The sequence below is a fragment of the Poecile atricapillus genome, chromosome 3 (assembly GCF_030490865.1).
Source record: "Poecile atricapillus isolate bPoeAtr1 chromosome 3, bPoeAtr1.hap1, whole genome shotgun sequence".
Lineage (NCBI taxonomy): Eukaryota > Metazoa > Chordata > Aves > Passeriformes > Paridae > Poecile > Poecile atricapillus.
This window is the reverse complement of record NC_081251.1, coordinates 97,936,072-97,953,529: the sequence shown is the minus strand read 5'-3', so window position 1 is coordinate 97,953,529 and position 17,458 is coordinate 97,936,072. Positions and strand designations below refer to the sequence as shown.

The 17,458-nt window shown below is 50.5% G+C and overlaps 3 protein-coding genes and 1 long non-coding RNA gene across 6 annotated transcripts in view; 1 reads left to right on the top strand and 3 right to left on the bottom strand.

The window, feature by feature from the left end:
* Positions 1 to 5,524: 5,524 nt before the first annotated feature.
* On the bottom strand, positions 5,525 to 7,739 carry LOC131577692 (acrosin-like). Its single transcript, XM_058835738.1, has 5 exons — positions 7,669 to 7,739; positions 7,168 to 7,389; positions 6,594 to 6,859; positions 6,177 to 6,322; positions 5,525 to 5,710 (listed from the first exon to the last, which is right to left on the bottom strand). The coding sequence occupies exons 1-5, from the start codon at positions 7,737 to 7,739 to the stop codon at positions 5,525 to 5,527; spliced, it is 891 nt and encodes a 296-aa protein (XP_058691721.1).
* A 1,704-nt stretch (positions 7,740 to 9,443) lies between these two features.
* Positions 9,444 to 11,665, bottom strand: LOC131577691 (acrosin-like). The gene is made up of 5 exons (XM_058835736.1): positions 11,595 to 11,665; positions 11,100 to 11,315; positions 10,520 to 10,785; positions 10,096 to 10,241; positions 9,444 to 9,629 (listed from the first exon to the last, which is right to left on the bottom strand). Exons 1-5 carry the CDS (start codon positions 11,663 to 11,665, stop codon positions 9,444 to 9,446), a joined length of 885 nt encoding a protein of 294 aa, XP_058691719.1.
* Positions 11,666 to 14,166: 2,501 nt separating this feature from the next.
* On the bottom strand, positions 14,167 to 16,166 carry LOC131578101 (uncharacterized). Its single transcript, XR_009277376.1, has 3 exons — positions 16,061 to 16,166; positions 14,575 to 14,686; positions 14,167 to 14,341 (listed from the first exon to the last, which is right to left on the bottom strand). It is a non-coding gene; the product is annotated as an uncharacterized LOC131578101 (long non-coding RNA).
* Positions 16,167 to 16,239: 73 nt separating this feature from the next.
* Positions 16,240 to 17,458, top strand: part of RAB3GAP2 (RAB3 GTPase activating non-catalytic protein subunit 2) — a 42,285-nt gene continuing 41,066 nt past the window's right edge. For all 3 annotated transcript variants that reach the window (XM_058836150.1, XM_058836151.1, XM_058836149.1), the window contains exon 1: positions 16,240 to 16,409. In XM_058836150.1, the coding sequence (XP_058692133.1) occupies positions 16,301 to 16,409 (109 nt within the window). In that variant the 5' untranslated portion in view covers positions 16,240 to 16,300. The remainder of the gene's footprint in view (positions 16,410 to 17,458) is intronic.

The following is a 17,458-nucleotide window of genomic DNA, read 5'->3' as shown; positions in this document are numbered from 1 at the left end:
CTTCAGGATGCGGCTCAGAGGACTTACCAGCCGGTATCCTGGAAGGCCCTGACGGATCTCCGGGAGACGGCTGAAACACATGGGTTTGGGTTGAATGAGGTTATGCAGGCTCTTTGGGGCCTTGTGAGTGGTGTCCTGGTACCTTATGATACCCGGAATATAGTCCGTGTTCTTTTTCAGCCAGTGGAGTATGGCATTTTTGAGGGGGTATGGGCTGAGATAGCCTGTCAAGTGGTGCAGCAGAATACTGCCTTGGATCAGCAGGATCCCAGGCGTGTGATCAGCTCTGATGTTCTGCTGGGTAAGGATGGCTTTGCTGACGTTAATAGGCAGGTTGGCCTTGACCCTCTTGTACTTGAGCAATGCAAGGAGACAGGCATGGCAGCATTGGTGCGGGCCTTAGAACTGGCCGCCCCCAAGGAGCCTTTTGTGACTATTGTCCAGTATGATGACAAGTCTTTTCTGCGTTTTGAGAATCGGCTGACTGCTTCTGTGGAGCAGCAAGTGCAGTATAGTATGGCGAGGCAGCTTATGCTCAAGACTCTCGCAAAGACCAATTGTAATGCCGCATGTTGGAGGATCATTAGTGTGATCCCTGGTGATCCCTCGCTGCCACAGATGGTACAGGCTTGTGTAGAGGCTGGTGTCGATGCTGAAGGGACCCCTACTGTGGCTGCTGTGCTGCGGCCACCTTGGGTGAAGCCGGAGGGTGGGCAGCAGCAACAGAGGACTGCTCAGGCCAGCAAGAAGCAGAAAAAGAAGTCACAGGGGGCCTCGGCTCCTCTGTATTACTGTGCCCAATGAGGTAGGGTGAATCATGGGGCGAATGTGCGCAGGGCAACAGTCTATGTCAATGGTCAGACCCTGTCGGGCTCGGGAAATGGGAAGCCAAATGCAACGGGGAGACACGTTCAGACACAAGCCTCTCTTCACACCCCGGAGCCAATGGAGGTCTGCTTGGCCAGCTCGTAGCCAGCACCTCCAGCTCTGCAGGCTTTGATGTCTGCACAGCAGACGCAGTGGTCTTGGACTCTTGTAGAATGTACAGAGTTCTTTTGGATGCCTCAGGCCCAGTGGGTGAGGGCATGAGTGCTCTTTTCGTGGGGAGATCTAGTGCCACTGCTCAGGACATCATTGTGCACCTAGGAATCATTGATTCGGACTTCATGGGTGGATTTATGCCATGGTTTCCACACTCACCCCTCCTGTTACTATCCCTGCGGGAACCAGACTTGCTCAACTTGTGCCTTTTAAGTCTTGTGTTTGCAGAGTGGAAGATCAGCAGCAGGGAGGTGGTGGCTTCGGATCCACTGGGCCACCTCAGGTTCACTGGACTGCTGTTCTGGCGGCCAAGGATTGTCCTGAACGGCTTTGCACCCTGTCCATCCCTGGTGAGACACCGTCAGAGGTCAGTCTTCATGGGCTTCTTGACACTGATGTAGACGTCACGATCGTCAGGCTTGCCGACTGGCCCCTGGAGGGGCCCTTGGACCCGGTGCAGATGTCTGTCATGGGGGTGGCAGGAGCAGAACAATGCTATGTGAGCCGAAGACCTGTGTTCGTCACGAACCCCAAGGGAGATGTGGCCATGCTTTGGTTGTATGTCACGAAGGATTCCCAGTTAACACTCTGGGGGAGGGACATTCTGGCTCCATGGGGGGTGCATATGGGGACGGATTTTTGATGGGGACTACTGTGTTGGAGGGTGCAGACTGTCCTACACCTCCCATACGTTGGTTGGTGGAGAAACCTGTTTGGGAGAATCAGTGGCCCCTCTCTCATGAAAAATTAGTCTCCCTCCGTGAATTGGTGCAGGAACAGTTGGACCAGGGTCATCTGGAGCCTTCAACCACTGGAACACTCCTGTTTTCTGCATCAAGAAGAAGCCTGGGAAATGGAGGTTGTTACAAGACCTCTGGAAAGTTAATGCTGTGATGGAAAGCATGGGGGCGATGCAGGTTGGAATGCCATCACCCACCATGCTTCCCGCTGGTTGGCCAGTTCTCATTGTGGATCTGAAGGATTGTTTCTTTACAATTCCTTTGCATCCCGATGACAGACCGAAATTTGCCTTCTCAGTGCCAGCTATCAATAATGCTGAGCCTGCACAGAGATATCAATGGAGGGTTTTTCCACAAGGCATGCAAAATTCTCCAGCCATTTGCCAATGGTACATGGCTCGAGCCCTGTCTGGAGTTCACAAGCAGTTTCCTGATGCTCATATTTATCATTATATGGATGACATCTTGGTGGCTGCGCCCACCCAGGATGAACTGCTGAGGATACAGCCTCAGCTGATCACTGCTTTGCATTCTCATGGGCAGCAAGTGGCTCCAGAAAAGGTGCAGCAACGGCCTCCTTGGAAGTATTTGGGGGTGAAAATTTTGGAACGAACAGTCCAACATCAGGAGGTGCAATTTGTGCATTCAGTGAAGATGCTGAATGATGCCCAGAAATTGGTGGGTGTCGTTACCTGGTTGTGTCCCTATTTGGGACTGACCATGGCACAACTGTCCCCCTTGTTTGGTCTATTAAAGGGGGACTCTGATTTAAAGTCACCTCGGACACTGACCCCAGAGGCATGGCAGGTGCTGGAGGAGGTTCAGCGAGAAGTTTCCGCTTGTCGGGTTTATCACATTGACCCTTCCATTGATGTCACTCTTTTCATTGTTACTCCAAATGTGCATCCTGCAGGTATCCTTGGCCAGTGGAATGATGAGTGGTCTGATCCCTTGCATGTCCTAGAATGGGTTTTTCTGCCCCATCAGCCGCAGAAGACAGCAACTGCGATGTTTGAGCTGATAGCTCGTTTGATAATCAAATGCCGACGACGGTGGTTGCAGTTGATGGGTGCAGATCCCACAAAGATTGTGCTCCTGGTACCACGAGAGGACTTTGACTGGAGCTTTGTGAACAGTATTGCTATGCAAAGTGCTCTGCAGAATTTTTCTGGGCAGGTCACCTACCATCTGCCCAGTCATAAGTTATTGCAAGTGGCAAACTGCACTGAACTTTCTTTGCGGCCCAAACATAGTCAGGAGCCTGTGCAACGACCTACTGTCTTTACTGACGGTTCGGGGAGGACTGGAAAGGCCATTGCTATCTGGAAGGATGGATCTGAGTGGCAAGTTTTGGAGAGTCATGAGACTGGGTCAGCCCAGTTGGTGGAATTACAGGCTGCTGTCATAGCGTTTCAGAAATTTTCCAAGGAACCTTTCAATTTGGTCATGGATTCTGCCTACATGGCTGGTATAGCCCAGAGGTTGGGTCATTCAGTCTTGAGGGAGGTCAGCAATCCTGCTTTGTTCTGTTTACTGAAGGCCCTGTGGAGTGCCATTCAGGCCTGGGTACATCCATATTACGTTCTGCATGTGAGGAGTCACACCAATTTACCGGGGTTTATTGCAGAAGGTAATGCGAGGGCTGACAAATTGGCTAACCCAGCATGGGTTGCGCCTCAGCCTGATACGCTCAGCCAGGCCAAGGGGTCGCATGGATTCTTCCATCAGAAAGCACATACTTTGCAGAAACAGTTTCAGCTGACGTCAGCTGACGCCCATGACATTGTTGAGTCTTGTGACAATTGTCATGCGCTTGCTGCACCTTTGCCGGCAGGGGTAAACCCCAGAGGCCTTCGGGCCTTAGAGCTTTGGCAGACAGATGTCACTCAAGTTGCCAAGTTTGGCCGGCTCTGGTATGTGCATGTCAGTGTGGACACTTTCTCCTCTGCCATGTGGGCTTCTGCTCACACGAGAGAAAAGACCTGCGATGTCATTGCCCACTGGAGCCAGGCCTTTGCTGTCTTGGGCATGCCTTCTGCTGTGAAGACCAATAATGGTCCTGCTTACGCCTCTCAGAAGGTGCGGCAGTTCCTGCAGTTGTGGGATGTGTCATACAAGTTTGGTATCCCTCATTCTCCGATGTCGCCCTGAAAACTCAGCTTCTGAGCTTGCTGACATGGTTTTCTAAAGACTTTCCCAGGACAGTAACTGTAAACATAGATATGTGTACATTCTTTCTGTTACACGTCTTGTGATGGACATCTCTCATAGCCAGTGCAGTGAGAAAGTGTTATCCTGACCATCCAATCCCTGGCTGTGGTCAGAAGCCTATAAATCCTGGGGGGAAAAATAAACTTTCTCTTCACCACACCTCGACCTGTGTCTGTGTGATCTATTCATCTTCAGTGGTAACACTCCGACAGGTCAGGCTATTGTGGAACGCACTCATCGTACACTAAAGCGAGTTCTGCAGAAGCAGAAATGGGGAATGCACAGTTGGGAAAAGCTTTATATACCCTCAATCACCTCACAGTGCTGCAGAACTCTAGTAACCCGGTCATGTTGAACCACCACTTTTCCTTGCAGGCTTTGGATGAGACGCCTCAGCCTCGGATGAAGGTTTGAATCTAGTCACAAAACAGTGGGAGGGTCCTTATGATCTCATCGCTTCGGGGTGCAGGTATGCTTGTGTATCCACAGATACTGGCATACGCTGGGTACCTGCGAAGTGCGTTTGTCCTGACCTGCAACCACAGAGGCAGCATCCAGCTGGCGAGCAGGCTGGAGGCCGTGACCAAATTGGAAGTCATCGGATGGGTGGGCCATCGGGTGAGGACTCAGATGGAGATGACATGAGTGCTTATCCCAATGGCCCATCCACGAGCGGGTGTTGATGCTAGACATTTGTTTCACTTTATTTTTGTGGTTTTTTTGTGGGTTTTTTTGTAATAACAAAAGGGTGAGATAGCACCCTGAAATTACAGCCTTCTGATTGTATGGAGCATTGTTTATTTTCTTATTATTTTCCCTTTGATTGTTTGGAATGTTGCTAGTGTCTTTGTTCATTTTTCTTTTTTTCTTTTTGTTAAAACCAAAAAGGGTGAGATGTCACCCTGAAAACTCAGCTTTGGAACTTCTTGACATAGTTTCTAAAGAACTTTCCCAGGACAGTAACTATAAACATAGATATGTGTACATTCCTTCTGTTACACGTCTCTTAATGGACATCTCTCACAGCCAGTGCAGTTGGAAAAGTGCTACCCAATCCCTGGCTGTGGTCAGAAACCTATAAATTGTGAGAGAAGAAATAAAGGTCTCTCTTTTACTTCATCATATCTTGAGCTGTGTCCGTGTGGCTTATTTTGTGTCCAACAGCAACAGACCAGATTCCTCCAACCCTTGGTGGTTCAGAGAACTCTTCTCTCTCACCAGGCCCTTTGGAGCTCTTTGGATCCACTCTGTGCCTTTGTGCCCTCAGGCCCATTCTGCAGATGATGAACTTGGTACTTCTTAACTTGTCCAGGAGTCAGAATTCAATCAAAAAGATGGTTCCCAGTCAGGATAGGCAACTTTACTTCTACAACTAAATCAACTCCAGTGTTTATGAGCACAAAGGAGAGGAGCATGGGCAGGACAGAGCAGGCTTTTGACACTGAGGCTGCCTTTAGATCAGCAGGCATTGCCACAGCAGGAAACAGTTGCTGTGCACAGCAGTGTGCCCTGGATCCTACTCACTCTGCTGTTCAGAAAGCACTTCTAAATGGGCTCAGCCCCATCTGGGCCAGAATCCAGTCATAGAAGTACTGAGTGGACGTGTAAACTCCAGGCAGCTTTGCTCTGGCACAGCCTTTTCCCCAGCTGGTCACTCCAACAATCCAGAAGTAGTCACTGTTTTTCTCTTGGCACATGAGAGGACCACCACTATCACCCTGCAGCAGAGCAGAGAGGATTAAGGGGGTGTTGGTGGCCACTGCCAGCATTGGGGCTGTCTCCTCCTCTCTCACAGCCCCTGCCAGAGCTGTATTCCAGGCAGAGGATGGCTCTGCTCAGGGGCTGGAGCTTCTAGAGGCTTGGCTGTGAATGGCTTGGGGTCCTGTAGGGTAGGGCTCTCTCTGTCCTCTCTGCACAGGGCTTCTGCATGTGCAGAGGATGGACATTTGGCACCTGCAGCTCTGGGCTGCCAAGAGCACTAGCTGGGCTTTCTGGGCTTTCAGGCACAAGGAGGGCCCTGTGCAGGCAGGTGTGGATGGGGAGTGTGTGGGAAGCCCCCACAGCAGTCGAGGGTAGCTGGGGTTGGGAGGGCAACTGAGTGGCCGGGCAAAGCAGGTCCTGGGCTGTGTTGGGGTGGTGCTGCTGGTGCTGCTGGGGGCTGAGTGGCTCACGACACACTCCTACCTGGCAGGTGTCAATGTTTCCCTCTGGGTAACCAGCACACAAATTGTGGGTATGGATTTTCCCTGCATACCAGCTGCTGCTGTTGCAGAGCTGGACATCAATGAGCTGGACCATGGCCTCCTGCAGGCGATCACTTGATTCTTGAGCTGTGAGCAGAGGAAGGAATGAGCCCTCAGTAGCTCCATGCCAGTTCTCCCCCTCGCTTGTCTGGAGGGGATCCCCTTCCCTCAGGTTTGGCTTTCCCTCTGCAGAGGCACTGGGGTGCTGTGTCCCTGCTGCTTGCCTTTGGGGAGCAGGCCAGGCCCTTCTCTGCAAAGGTGTTCATCCAACAACCTGGCTTTGGCCTCTGCTGTGGGGAAGCCCAAACCCTCTCTCCACTGTGCTGAGCTGGCTACAGAGTATCTCTTGGGAACTCACCTCTTGCAGTGGTGGCACCCCAGCCAGCAACCCAGCAGTTCTGCAGCTCTGACAATCTTAGGGTGGGGTCAGCCACACAGGCCAGCTGAATGTAGGGGTTGCACTCAACAGGCTTGTTCAGTTCCAGCAAGGCAATGTCATTACTTTTGTCACTTTTATTATAGTTTTCATGACGCACTAACTTCTTAATCCGGCGCAGTTGTGCTCCAGGTCCTGGCTTAGTCAATTGGGTGGCCCCAATCACCAGATACACCATGCCAATTTTCCTGGAAGGCAGATGGAGAGAGGGCTGAGAGGGAGAAGAGCCATGTGCCACAAAAGCCCAGCAGTTGCCAGACCTCTGCATGGCAAGGCAGAGAGGGAGCAGTGCTCTGTCAGGTGTGAGTGCCCTTGTACACCTGAAGCTGGGGAATGTCAAGCTGGAAGCTGCTAAGAAGCCTTGGTACAAGGCCAGGATTCTCCTGAGCAGTGTGGCAGCTGGGCTGCCTGAGAGGAAAGGGGAGGGGAGTAGCAGGTGGTGCTGCTGGCAGGGCACCTCTTGGTATAGTAGGGACCATTACCTGCTCCTCCTTACCTGATGGGGTCAAAGCAGTGGGCTGCTGTGAGGACCCACTCTGCAGTGATGAGAGACCCTCCACACAGATGTCTTGTACCTGGTATTGCAGGATGCTTTAGGCTGACAATCCAGGGCCAGGCCCCTGGCATGGCATCTGCACCACCCACAACGCGTGTCGCGTCGTCATCATGAGCCATGTACTCATACTCATACACCATGGGTCGGAGCCCACAAATCCCTCTGCAAGCAGAAAGTAATTTCCATGCTGCTCCATGGCCTGCTGTGGCTCAGGCTGAAGCTCAGCCCTCTGCCCTCCCCACAAGGGCTTGCAGGTAGAGCAGGCCAGGGAAGCCCATGGGGTGTGTGTCTGTCCGTGCCAGCACCTGGCTGCTGGCAAGGAGCTGAGGCTGCCCCATGGTGGGTGGGAAGCTGTGGCCCGGCCATGGGGAACAGGCGGGGCCCTGCAGGGAAGGCCCCAAGTGTTGCCGTGGCTTCCTGCCAGGGCCTGGGGCCACTTACCCACAGGTGTACTCCATGCTGTGGGCCAGCCCGGCCACGGTCAGCAGGACGAGGAGGCCGATCCAGTTCATGGCTGCCAGAGGCCCGTGTCAGCAGCAAGCACTGAGGGCTCCGTGCAGCAGCACAGCCACAGCCGCAATGCCCACAGCAACTACGGTGCCCTTGGTGCCCTTGGCGCCAGGGCTGATGTCACAGAGCGGTGGGTTCCATGTTCTGAGTGCTGGAGGGGGGTCTGGGGCATTGGGGGGCCCACTGGGGGAGGGGCAACATATAATTGGTGAGCTATAGAATGGTTTGGGGTAGAAGGGAGCTTGCAGATCATCCAGCGTTAATCCCCTTGCCTTGGGCATGGAGGGAAAGCTTGCACTAGACCCAGTTGTCCAGAGCCTGGCTTAGAAGCTGTCCTTGAACACTTCAAGGAACGGAGCATTCACAGCTGCTCTGGGTAACTTCTTCCTTTGCCTCAGAACTCTCACAATCAAGAATTCCTTCCTATGATCCCGTCTAAAACTACCCTCTGTCACTGTAAAGCCATTGCCCCTTGTCCTGTCAGGACCTGCCCTTGTAAGAAGGCTCGCTGCTGCTGTCTTTAGGCCCCTCTTCCTGCGGGATGAGATTGTGCAGTCCCCAGGGAATGCAGCTGCTGAGGAATCCATTTGGGGCAGGGAGCTGGCTGTGCAGCTGCAGTGCCAGCTGCAGATTGAGCTCTGGCTGGCAGGAGCCCGGGACCAGAGGCAGTGAAATCCCCACACTTTGCATAACAGAGGGCACAGGGAGCTGTGGCACTGACCAGGGGTTTGAAATGGACACTGAGTGTGGCAGCAGGAGCCCGTGGCTCTTTATTGAACATGACATCAACAAGTCTGCTGGGGGAATCCTGAGGTTGAATGGGTACAGAAACCAGTGTGGCATGGGTAGGGAATCAGAGGGCACCCATCAGCTACTTGATGTCACCTGTGCCTCCTGAATGCAGGTCACAGAAGGGTTTCCTCAGCACTACAGCTGCACAGATGGGACCTTAGGGCACTACTGCTGGAGCATTTTTACACAGCCTTGGTGTTGCAGTTGGTGTTGGCCCACTCACCTTTGCTTCTCATAGCATTCCTGGTGTGCTCTCCTACTGTTCCTGCCAGGATCCTCTCCCCAGAATGACCCCAGCTCTTCCTTTGAATATCTCTGAAGTGTGACCACCTGGCACATCAATCCCCGCTTAGTACCAGTGAAATCTGGATCTGCCTTGGGGCACTGGCACTCCGGTCAGGAGCCAGGAGTTTCCCTTGTCATGTTTGGGACTTTTCCAGATCTGTTCCCTTAGCCCAGGCTCACACTTAGCCCAAGGGCTTTGAGCACTGCCCCCATGGTGTCTGCTTTTTTTCCTATCCAGTTCTTGGCTTGATGTACTGGGTTCCACTAGTCCAAGGTGGCTCAGATCACTCTTCTCTCTGACCAGGCACTTTCCAGCCCTTTGGAGCCACTTTGGAGCCTTTGTGCTTGGCAGGTCTGCCCTCCAGCTCATTCTGCAGGTGCCAATTCTGTCAGACCTTGTTTTGCCCAGGAGATGGAACTGCACTGAAAAGATGGTTCCCTGTGACCATAAGCAACTTTACTTCAACACCTAAATCATCTCCACTGTCTGCCTGCACAGAGGAGAGAAGTGTGGTCAGGACATTGCAGTTTTTTGACACTGAGACTGCCTTTAGATCAGCAGGCATTGCCACAGCAGGAAACAGTTGCTGTGCACTGCAGTGTGCCCTGGATCCTACTCACCCTGCTGTTCAGAAAGCACTTCTAAATGGGCTCAGCCCCATCTGGGCCAGAATCCAGTCATAGAAGTACTGAGTGGACGTGTAAACTCCAGGCAGCTTTGCTCTGGCACAGCCTTTTCCCCAGCTGGTCACTCCAACAACCCACCAGGTGTCAGCGTGGTTGTCCTGGCACATGAGAGGACCACCACTATCACCCTGCAGCAGAGCAGAGAGGATTAAGGGGGTGTTGGTGGCCACTGCCAGCATTGGGGCTGTCTCCTCCTCTCTCACAGCCCCTGCCAGAGCTGTATTCCGGGCAGAGGAAGGCTCTGCTCAGGGGCTGGAGCTTCCAGAGGCTTGGCTGTGAATGGCTTGGGGTCCTGTAGGGTAGGGCTCTCTCTGTCCTCTCTGCACAGGGCTTCTGCGTGTGCAGAGGATGGACATTTGGCACCTGCACCTCTGGGCTGCCAAGAGCACTCGCTGGGCTTTCTGGGCTTTCAGGCACAAGGAGGGCCCTGTGCAGGCAGGTGTGGATGGGGAGTGTGTGGGAAGCCCCCACAGCAGTTGAGGGTAGCCGGGGCTGGGAGGGCGACTGAGTGGCCGGGCAAAGCAGGTCCTGGGCTGTGTTGGGGTGGTGCTGCCGGTGCTGCTGGGGGCTGAGTGGCTCACGACACGCTCCTACCTGGCAGGTGTCAATGTTTCCCTCTGGGTAACCAGCACACAAATTGTGGGTATGGATTTTCCCTGCGTACCAGCCACTGCTGTTGCAGAGTTGGACATCGATGAGCTGGACCTTGGCCTCCTGGAGGCGATCACTTGAGTCTTGACCTAAGATCAGAGAAAGGAATGAGCCCTCAGTAGGTCCATGCCAGTTCTCCCCCTCGCTTGTCTGAAGGGGATCCCCTTCCCTCAGGTTTGGCTTTCCCTCTGCAGAGGCACTGGGGTGCTGTGTCCCTACTCCCTGCCTTTGGGGAGCAGGCCAGGTCCATCTCTGCAAAGGTGTTCATCCAACAACCTGGCTTTGGCCTCTGCTGTGGGGAAGCCCAAACCCTCTCCCCAGTGTGCTGAGCTTGCTCTACAGGTAGGAGTCCATCTTTGGAACTCACCTCCTTTTGTGGTTGAACCCCAGCCAGCTATCCAGCAGTTTTGCAGTTCTGAGACTCTTAGGGCAGGTTCAGCTACACAGGCCAGCTGGATATAAGGGCTGCACTGGACATGCTCGTCCAGTTCCAGCAAGGCAATGTCATTAGTTATATCACTTCTCCTATAGTTTTCATGACGAAGTAGCTTCTTAATCCGGCGCACTTGTGCCTCAGGTCCTGGCTTAGTCAACTGGGTGACCCCAATCACCACATTCAGGATGCCAATTTTCCTGGAAGGCAGATGGAGAGAGGGCTGAGAGGGAGCAGAGCCATGTGCCACAAAAGCCCAGCAGTTGCCAGACCTCTGCATGGCAAGGCAGAGAGGGAGCAGTGCTCTGGCAGGTGTGAGTGCCCTTGTACACCTGAAGCTGGGGAAATGTCAAGCTGGAAGCTGCTGGGGAGCCTTGGCACAAGTCCAGGCTTCTCCTGAGCAGTGTGGCAGCTGGGCTGCCTGAGAAGAAAGGGGAGGGGAGTAGCAGGTGGTGCTGCTGGCAGGGCACCTGCTGGTGTTGTGGGGATGTCCCCATTCCCTGCTCCTCCTTACTTAAACTTGTCAAAGCAGTGGGCTGCTGTGAGGACCCAGTCTGCAGTGATGAGAGACCCTCCACACCAATGTTCGAAGCCTGAACGCCAGGGGTACTGGATGCTGACCATCCATGGCCAGGCCCCTGGCAGGGCACCTGTGCCACCCACGATGCGTGTCATGCCGTAGTCATGAGGTATAGAGTCAGACACCATGGGTCGGAGTCCACAAGTCCATCTGCAAGCAGAAAGTAATTTCCATGCTGCTCCATGACCTGCTGTGGCTCAGGCTGAAGCTCAGCCCTCTGCCCTCCCCACAGGGGCGTGCAGGTAGAGCAGGCCAGGGAAGCCCATGGGGTGTGTGTCTGTCCGTGCCAGCACCTGGCTGCTGGCAAGGAGCTGAGGCTGCCCCATGGTGGGTGGGAAGCTGTGGCCCGGCCATGGGGAACAGGCGGGGCCCTGCAGGGAAGGCCCCAGGTGTTGCTGTGGTTCCCTGCCAGGGCCTGGGGCCACTTACCCACAGTTGTCCCATGTCCCGTGCGCCAGCCCGGCCACGGTCAGCAGGACGAGGAGGCCGATCCAGTTCATGGCTGCCAGAGGCCCGTGTCAGCAGCAAGCACTGAGGGCTCTGTGCAGCAGCACAGCCACAGTCGCAATGCCCGCAGCAGCCATGCTGCCCGTGGTGCCCTTGCCGGGGCTGATGTCACAGAGTGGTGGGATCCATCTTCTGGGCACTGGGGGAGTCTAAGGCATGGGGGTCCCCTGCAGGAGGAACATGATTCAAGGAACCAGAGAATAGTTTGTGGTGGGAAGGACCTTGGAGATCATCTTGCTCCGACCCCCTTTGCCATTGGGAGAGATGGAGAGCTTGCAGGAGACCCCATTGCTCAGAGCCTGGCTCTGAAACTTGTCCTCACACAGTTTGAGGGATGGGGTACCGTCAGCTGCTGTGGGCAGCCTATGCTGGTTGCCTCAGCAACCACAGTTAAGAGTTTATTACTAATACCTGATCTAAACCTACTCTCTCATTTTGAAGCCTTTCCCTCTTGTCATTTCTTGTGTTGACCCCAAAGAAATCATTACTTGCATTTCATAAAGTGGAATTCCATATGTAGCCTAATTATATATTTTTGTAAACTGCATTAAGATCTTTGTTCAGCAGGATGTATGCTAATGCGAATAATTTTTCTTACTGGAAATGTGTTGTTAATTTTGGCTATTGTGTCGTGGTTTTAAAACCAGTAATTAATAAAAGGGGAAAGAAAAAAAATTACTTATTTCTTGCTGTGAGATATGGATTAAAACAAGAGCAAAACAGACATAAAACTTAAAAGGAATAAAGAAAGTTTATTGACAAACTACAAGAATAAGTACACCAGAATAAACTTCCAGAAAAAACCTTTTCATTTCTTACTGCCTACCATTCTTTTGTTCACATGACAACAGAGACAAAAACTTTAGAACTCTGATGGTTTAAACAGTCCCAATTCTTTCTACAGTCTTTTTACCAGTCTCTGTAGAGAAACAGAAGTTTCTTTCTGTTAATTTATGGAGTTTTTCACAAGAAAACTACTTTTGTTATAGTTTTCCTTTTCCCTGATATCAGCTGCCCAGAGCTGCTGTTATCAGAGCCCACTCCTCCCATCTCACATCACCCTGAGGTGTGTTATGCGTCATGAGTTTAGGGATAGCATTTTTAAGGATAAGTTATTCAAAGGCAAAAAGTCTTCTTCATTTGTTTCTGTGAGCTTCACTAGAAAACAGTTTTTTCATTGCCTCTCAAGGCTTCAAATCTCCCAGCACTTCACTATACCATAATTACTCTACTTTTTACTCAAATTTACACTTTGAACACTCTATTCCTCCCCATACTCCGTCATGAATTAAAGGAGGTCTTTTCAGGACTTCATTGTCCATCCCCATAGTTTTAACAGAAAGATATTTCAGCTTAATTAAAGCATCTTCTTAATTCTCTACCTTTCTTGAAGCTTCTTTTCTTTCTTGTCACTGGTAGTTTATAAAGTCTCTTTTCATGTTGATCACTCTCCTTTTCTCTCTCTGGATAAAAAGATTAATCCGCAAGTCTCATCTGGATAAGAAAGAGTTAAAATCCTGCCCAAGCTTTTGTAGATGGTTCGGTGATCTCTGCTGAACAGGAGCTGGAGCTGTCTGCGATGGAAAGTTCCTCATAGCTGCTCTGGAGAGTGTGGTCGGTGTCTCTGCTTGCTGCAGGCCCAGAGCTTCTCTCTTTCTTCACTCGGCAGTTTCTGGTGAATTTCATCACGGCAAAAACAGCAGCCGAGCCAGGAACCGGCCTGGCCCGGCCAAGGCTCGGAGCAAGCTCCCGCAGGCCCCATCTCCCGGCCGGGAGACGCGGCAGGCCCAGCCCGGCCCCTGCCCGGCCGGGCCGAGAGCGAAAGGCCGGAGCTCTGCTACCTTTCACAGCCAGAAAACAAAGAGAGCAAGAAAGCTCTGGTTTTACACTTTAAGGTGGTGTTCACAAGTTGATCCCTCTTTTCAATGGCTAAAACTGCTGTCAATTCTCAGCAATGACTGATAATTGGTCAGGAGAAAAGACTCCAGGCAGTCCCCAGCAATTTTAACCTTCTTAAAGGTAAAGTAACCCCATGACATATTGTTTATCGGAATGTCTTTATGTACTTTGCTTAAAGTTATGGCAGATGTTTTTCAAAGTAGTTTTGTTTTCCGTAGCCTTCTATATATGTATAATGAATCATTAAAAATTAGGAACTATTGAAGTTATAATAAACACACAAAGGTTTATTCTGTAGCCAAAGTGTTAATATGAGTTTTTCTGTACTAAAGACTGTCTTGAAATATCAGGTTATTTGCTGAGTATTCATTTCCTTACTTTATGCTTTCATTGGTATCTTGGTAGTTATTAACTTGACTTCTTCAAGTTAATACTTTGTACAGCAAACCAAGCAGAGATATGACAGTCTTACACTGCTCACTTTTCTTTAATGAGGAGAATTTTCATAATGTGATGAAAGCTTCACTAAAGAATGACAAACCATGTTGTTAATTTAATTTCTTGCATTCTGTTTATTAATTCAGTTGACATTACTAGTGACTGTGCATGTTACAATTCTAAAATGTCATTAAATAATTTTCTTTACAGACTTTACAGGTTTAATTAGTGCATCTCCAAATTTACCAGCCTCTTGTCTCAACTTTTCCCACACTGTGATCTTGTTTTTAAAGAGTATCCTTCTTATTACTCCATATAATGTAATTCTACACCTGTTAGGAAAAACAGGATTGAACAACTTTTTAGTGAATAAGAAATAGATTATTCATTTGTTTAAATTCAAGTCTAACCTGTGTATTGCCTGAGGAGCCACAGATTTGAAATGTAAACACAAAATATCTCTGTAGTTGCCAAGGGCAAAATCACTGAGCCCATACTACTTGTCCTAGGTACAGAGGAAAAGACAGATGGAGTTTCTAGCACTCTCTAATTCAATACCACCTACCTCATTGCAGGGCTGTGGTTTCAGCAGGACATCTGGGGTGCTGGAAGCAGAAAACTCCTCATCTTTTTGCTGGGCTTGTGGAAGGGGTTGGGACTGCGTGGCTGCTTGGCACCTAGATAAAGCCACCATGGCCACTTTAGAATCCCATTGCTGCCACCTCAGTTATATTTATACAGAATGAATTATTCATTATGACATATTAAATGGAAGATCTTAACCAGCATAAAAGTTAAAATTACTAGTAGTGTATAGTACAGGGTAGTGCACTATATGAAATCAATTATGTTCAAGCTATCAAAACAATACAATGCCAGGCTCTCTTCAGAAAGTGTGTTTGTCCCATGCTGAATACCCTCTTGTGGGTATTGCCTCAAAGTTTTTCAGTAAAATTGTGATTCCTTCTTGTGGTCTCTCCAAGTGTTTTGTCACTTGTTGGAAGAGGGTGGAGGAGGAGGTGCAGTTCAGTGGGGTTAACTTTCCTGCTGGGTTTAAAACCAGTACATCATACAACAAAATAGCTGAAGACATTAAAAAGTTGTCAGGATAAATTAAAGCCAGGTTCTTTGCATATCTTACAAGAGATTTTCTGGAGTTTATAAACTGTTACAGTCTGTGCCTTTAAGACAATCCAACTGGAGCCCTCTTTGGCATGAAACTTCTCTTAGTAGAAACTTGTTTAATCTTAGAAGGTATTTAAAGACCCTGTAGACAGACCTAGACCACAAATCAAACTTGCAGAATAACTTGGACTTTCTCTGTTATTTCTGCTACATAAGACACATCTACATAAGACACAACTACATAAGACACACATCACTATCTCATAAAAGAGCCATGTGAGAAAACAAGAAATAGAATTCTTATATACATATATATGTGTGTGTGTTTATATGTGTACATATAAAGGCTAGTCAAGTAAGAGCCATTAAAAAAATTCATCAAGTCTTATGCACAGGGGAATTTGTGCTTCCTCAGGGTCCAGAAAGCATCCTTTGGTGTTCTTCCCACACATTCTTCTTTCTGTTTTCCCGAAGAGGAGGTTTTGGAGGCCACAAGTCAGCTGTCAGTATTGTACCAATATCACTCCACAGCAAATATAACTGCTGCTATCACTCAGATTCCTCAGTGTCCAGAGGAGGAATAGAAATGGGTCGATATTACATCTAAATAAAAGCTTTGTATTTGCAAGAGCAATCGAGACTGAAAGAAACCCTGTTCTCAACTAACCATAAAAGGTGTTTTCTATTCATCAACATAACATGAGGATTTTGGGCCGTGCCTGTTTTTCATTAGGCCTGGATGATGAAATCCAGCTGAGGGAGCTGGGGTTATTTAGCCTGGAAAAATGGAGGTTCAGGGGTGACCTTATAGTTCTCTGCAGCTACCTGAGGGGAGCTTGTGGGAAGGTGGGCGATGGCCTCTTTCCCCGGGCAGCTAGCGACAGGATAAGAGTAAATAACCTGAAGCTGCATCAGGGGAGACTTACGTTGGACATTGGGAGGAATTCACAGAAAGCGAGATTAAACACTACCTTCGGGCTGCCCAGGAGGGCGGTGCATTCAGCGCTCCCTCCTCAGCACCGCCCCTTCAGGCCCGGCCCCGGCCCGCCGTCCCCCCCCGTGCCGCGGGAGCGGCGCATGCGCCATGCGCGGGGCAGCTCCGGGCCTGAGGGAAGTGCCCGAGCGTTTCCGGGTTGGGTGGCGGCGGCACCACCGGCACCGGGAGTATGTCCTGCGCCCTCGTCCCCTTCGCCCACTTCCAGGACCTGGAATTAGCCCGCGACTTCCTGAGCCCGCACCGCCGCCAGGGCAGCGCCGCGGCCGGCAAGGAGAGCGGTGAGTCCGGCCCCCGGTGCGGGGCTGTCCCTGCGGGCCCTGCGCTCGCTGGGCGCCGCGCTGCCACCCCCCTGCCCGCTGACCGTGCCAGCCGAGTGCTCGGGGGCGCTCCTGTGGTGCGGGGTGGGTGTCTGGCCGTAGCTACCACATCTTCACCTTCCAAGGCAGACTTTCCTGGCGTTCAGAAGTTTCAGGTGCCCAGCTGTTCGCAGGTGTCACTCCTTACCTCGTAGTGTGGAGGTGAAGTTCTTTGGCCACTGACCCTGTTTGCCCCAAACTTTAAAAGTTTGTAGGTTTCTTGCTGGGAGTGTAGTCGTCTGAAGACGCTCTCATAAAGACATCACACATTGTGCGTGCAATGTTATCTAGGGATGCAGAACGTGCTGAAAGTCTACTAAAGGTTTAGCTTGGCAGCTTAAATGAAAAGACAACATATTTTAAAGCAATTACAGTGTGAAGCTGCGGACCAGGTGTCTGCCGTGTGAGGCAGTGCACAGTGCAGGCTGGGCTGCCTGACACTGAAGCTGCGTCCTGAACAGATCTATGCCCAGGAAAGAAATCACAGGGAATTGAAGCCCTGTTTTGTATTTGTCACTGCATGCTGTGTTAAATTTACACTGCGTGTATGTAGATATAAACCCCCCAGTATATACAGACTATATCTGGCTGATGATTTTTGGTTTCTGGCAACAATAGGGAAGGAAAGTGTTTGAAGAGGTTAATGAGGGTGCTTGTAAAAATCCTCACAGCTGTGGACAAAGCTTTAAGAGAAAACATCACGGTGCTTATTTTAAAAGCTTAAAATGCCTGTGGGGGAATTAGAAGAAGGGAGATCATAGGATGGTTTGTGTTTGAAGTGACTTTTAAGTTAATCTAATCTAGTCCAACTCCCCTGCCTTGAGCAGGGACACTTTTCACCAGACCAGATTGCTCAAAGTCCCATCTAGCCTGTCTGTGAACACTTCCAGAGATGGGGCATCCACAGCTTCTCTGAGCAACCTGTTCTAGTGCCTCATCTTCTTCATTATTAAAAAAAAATAATTCTTCCT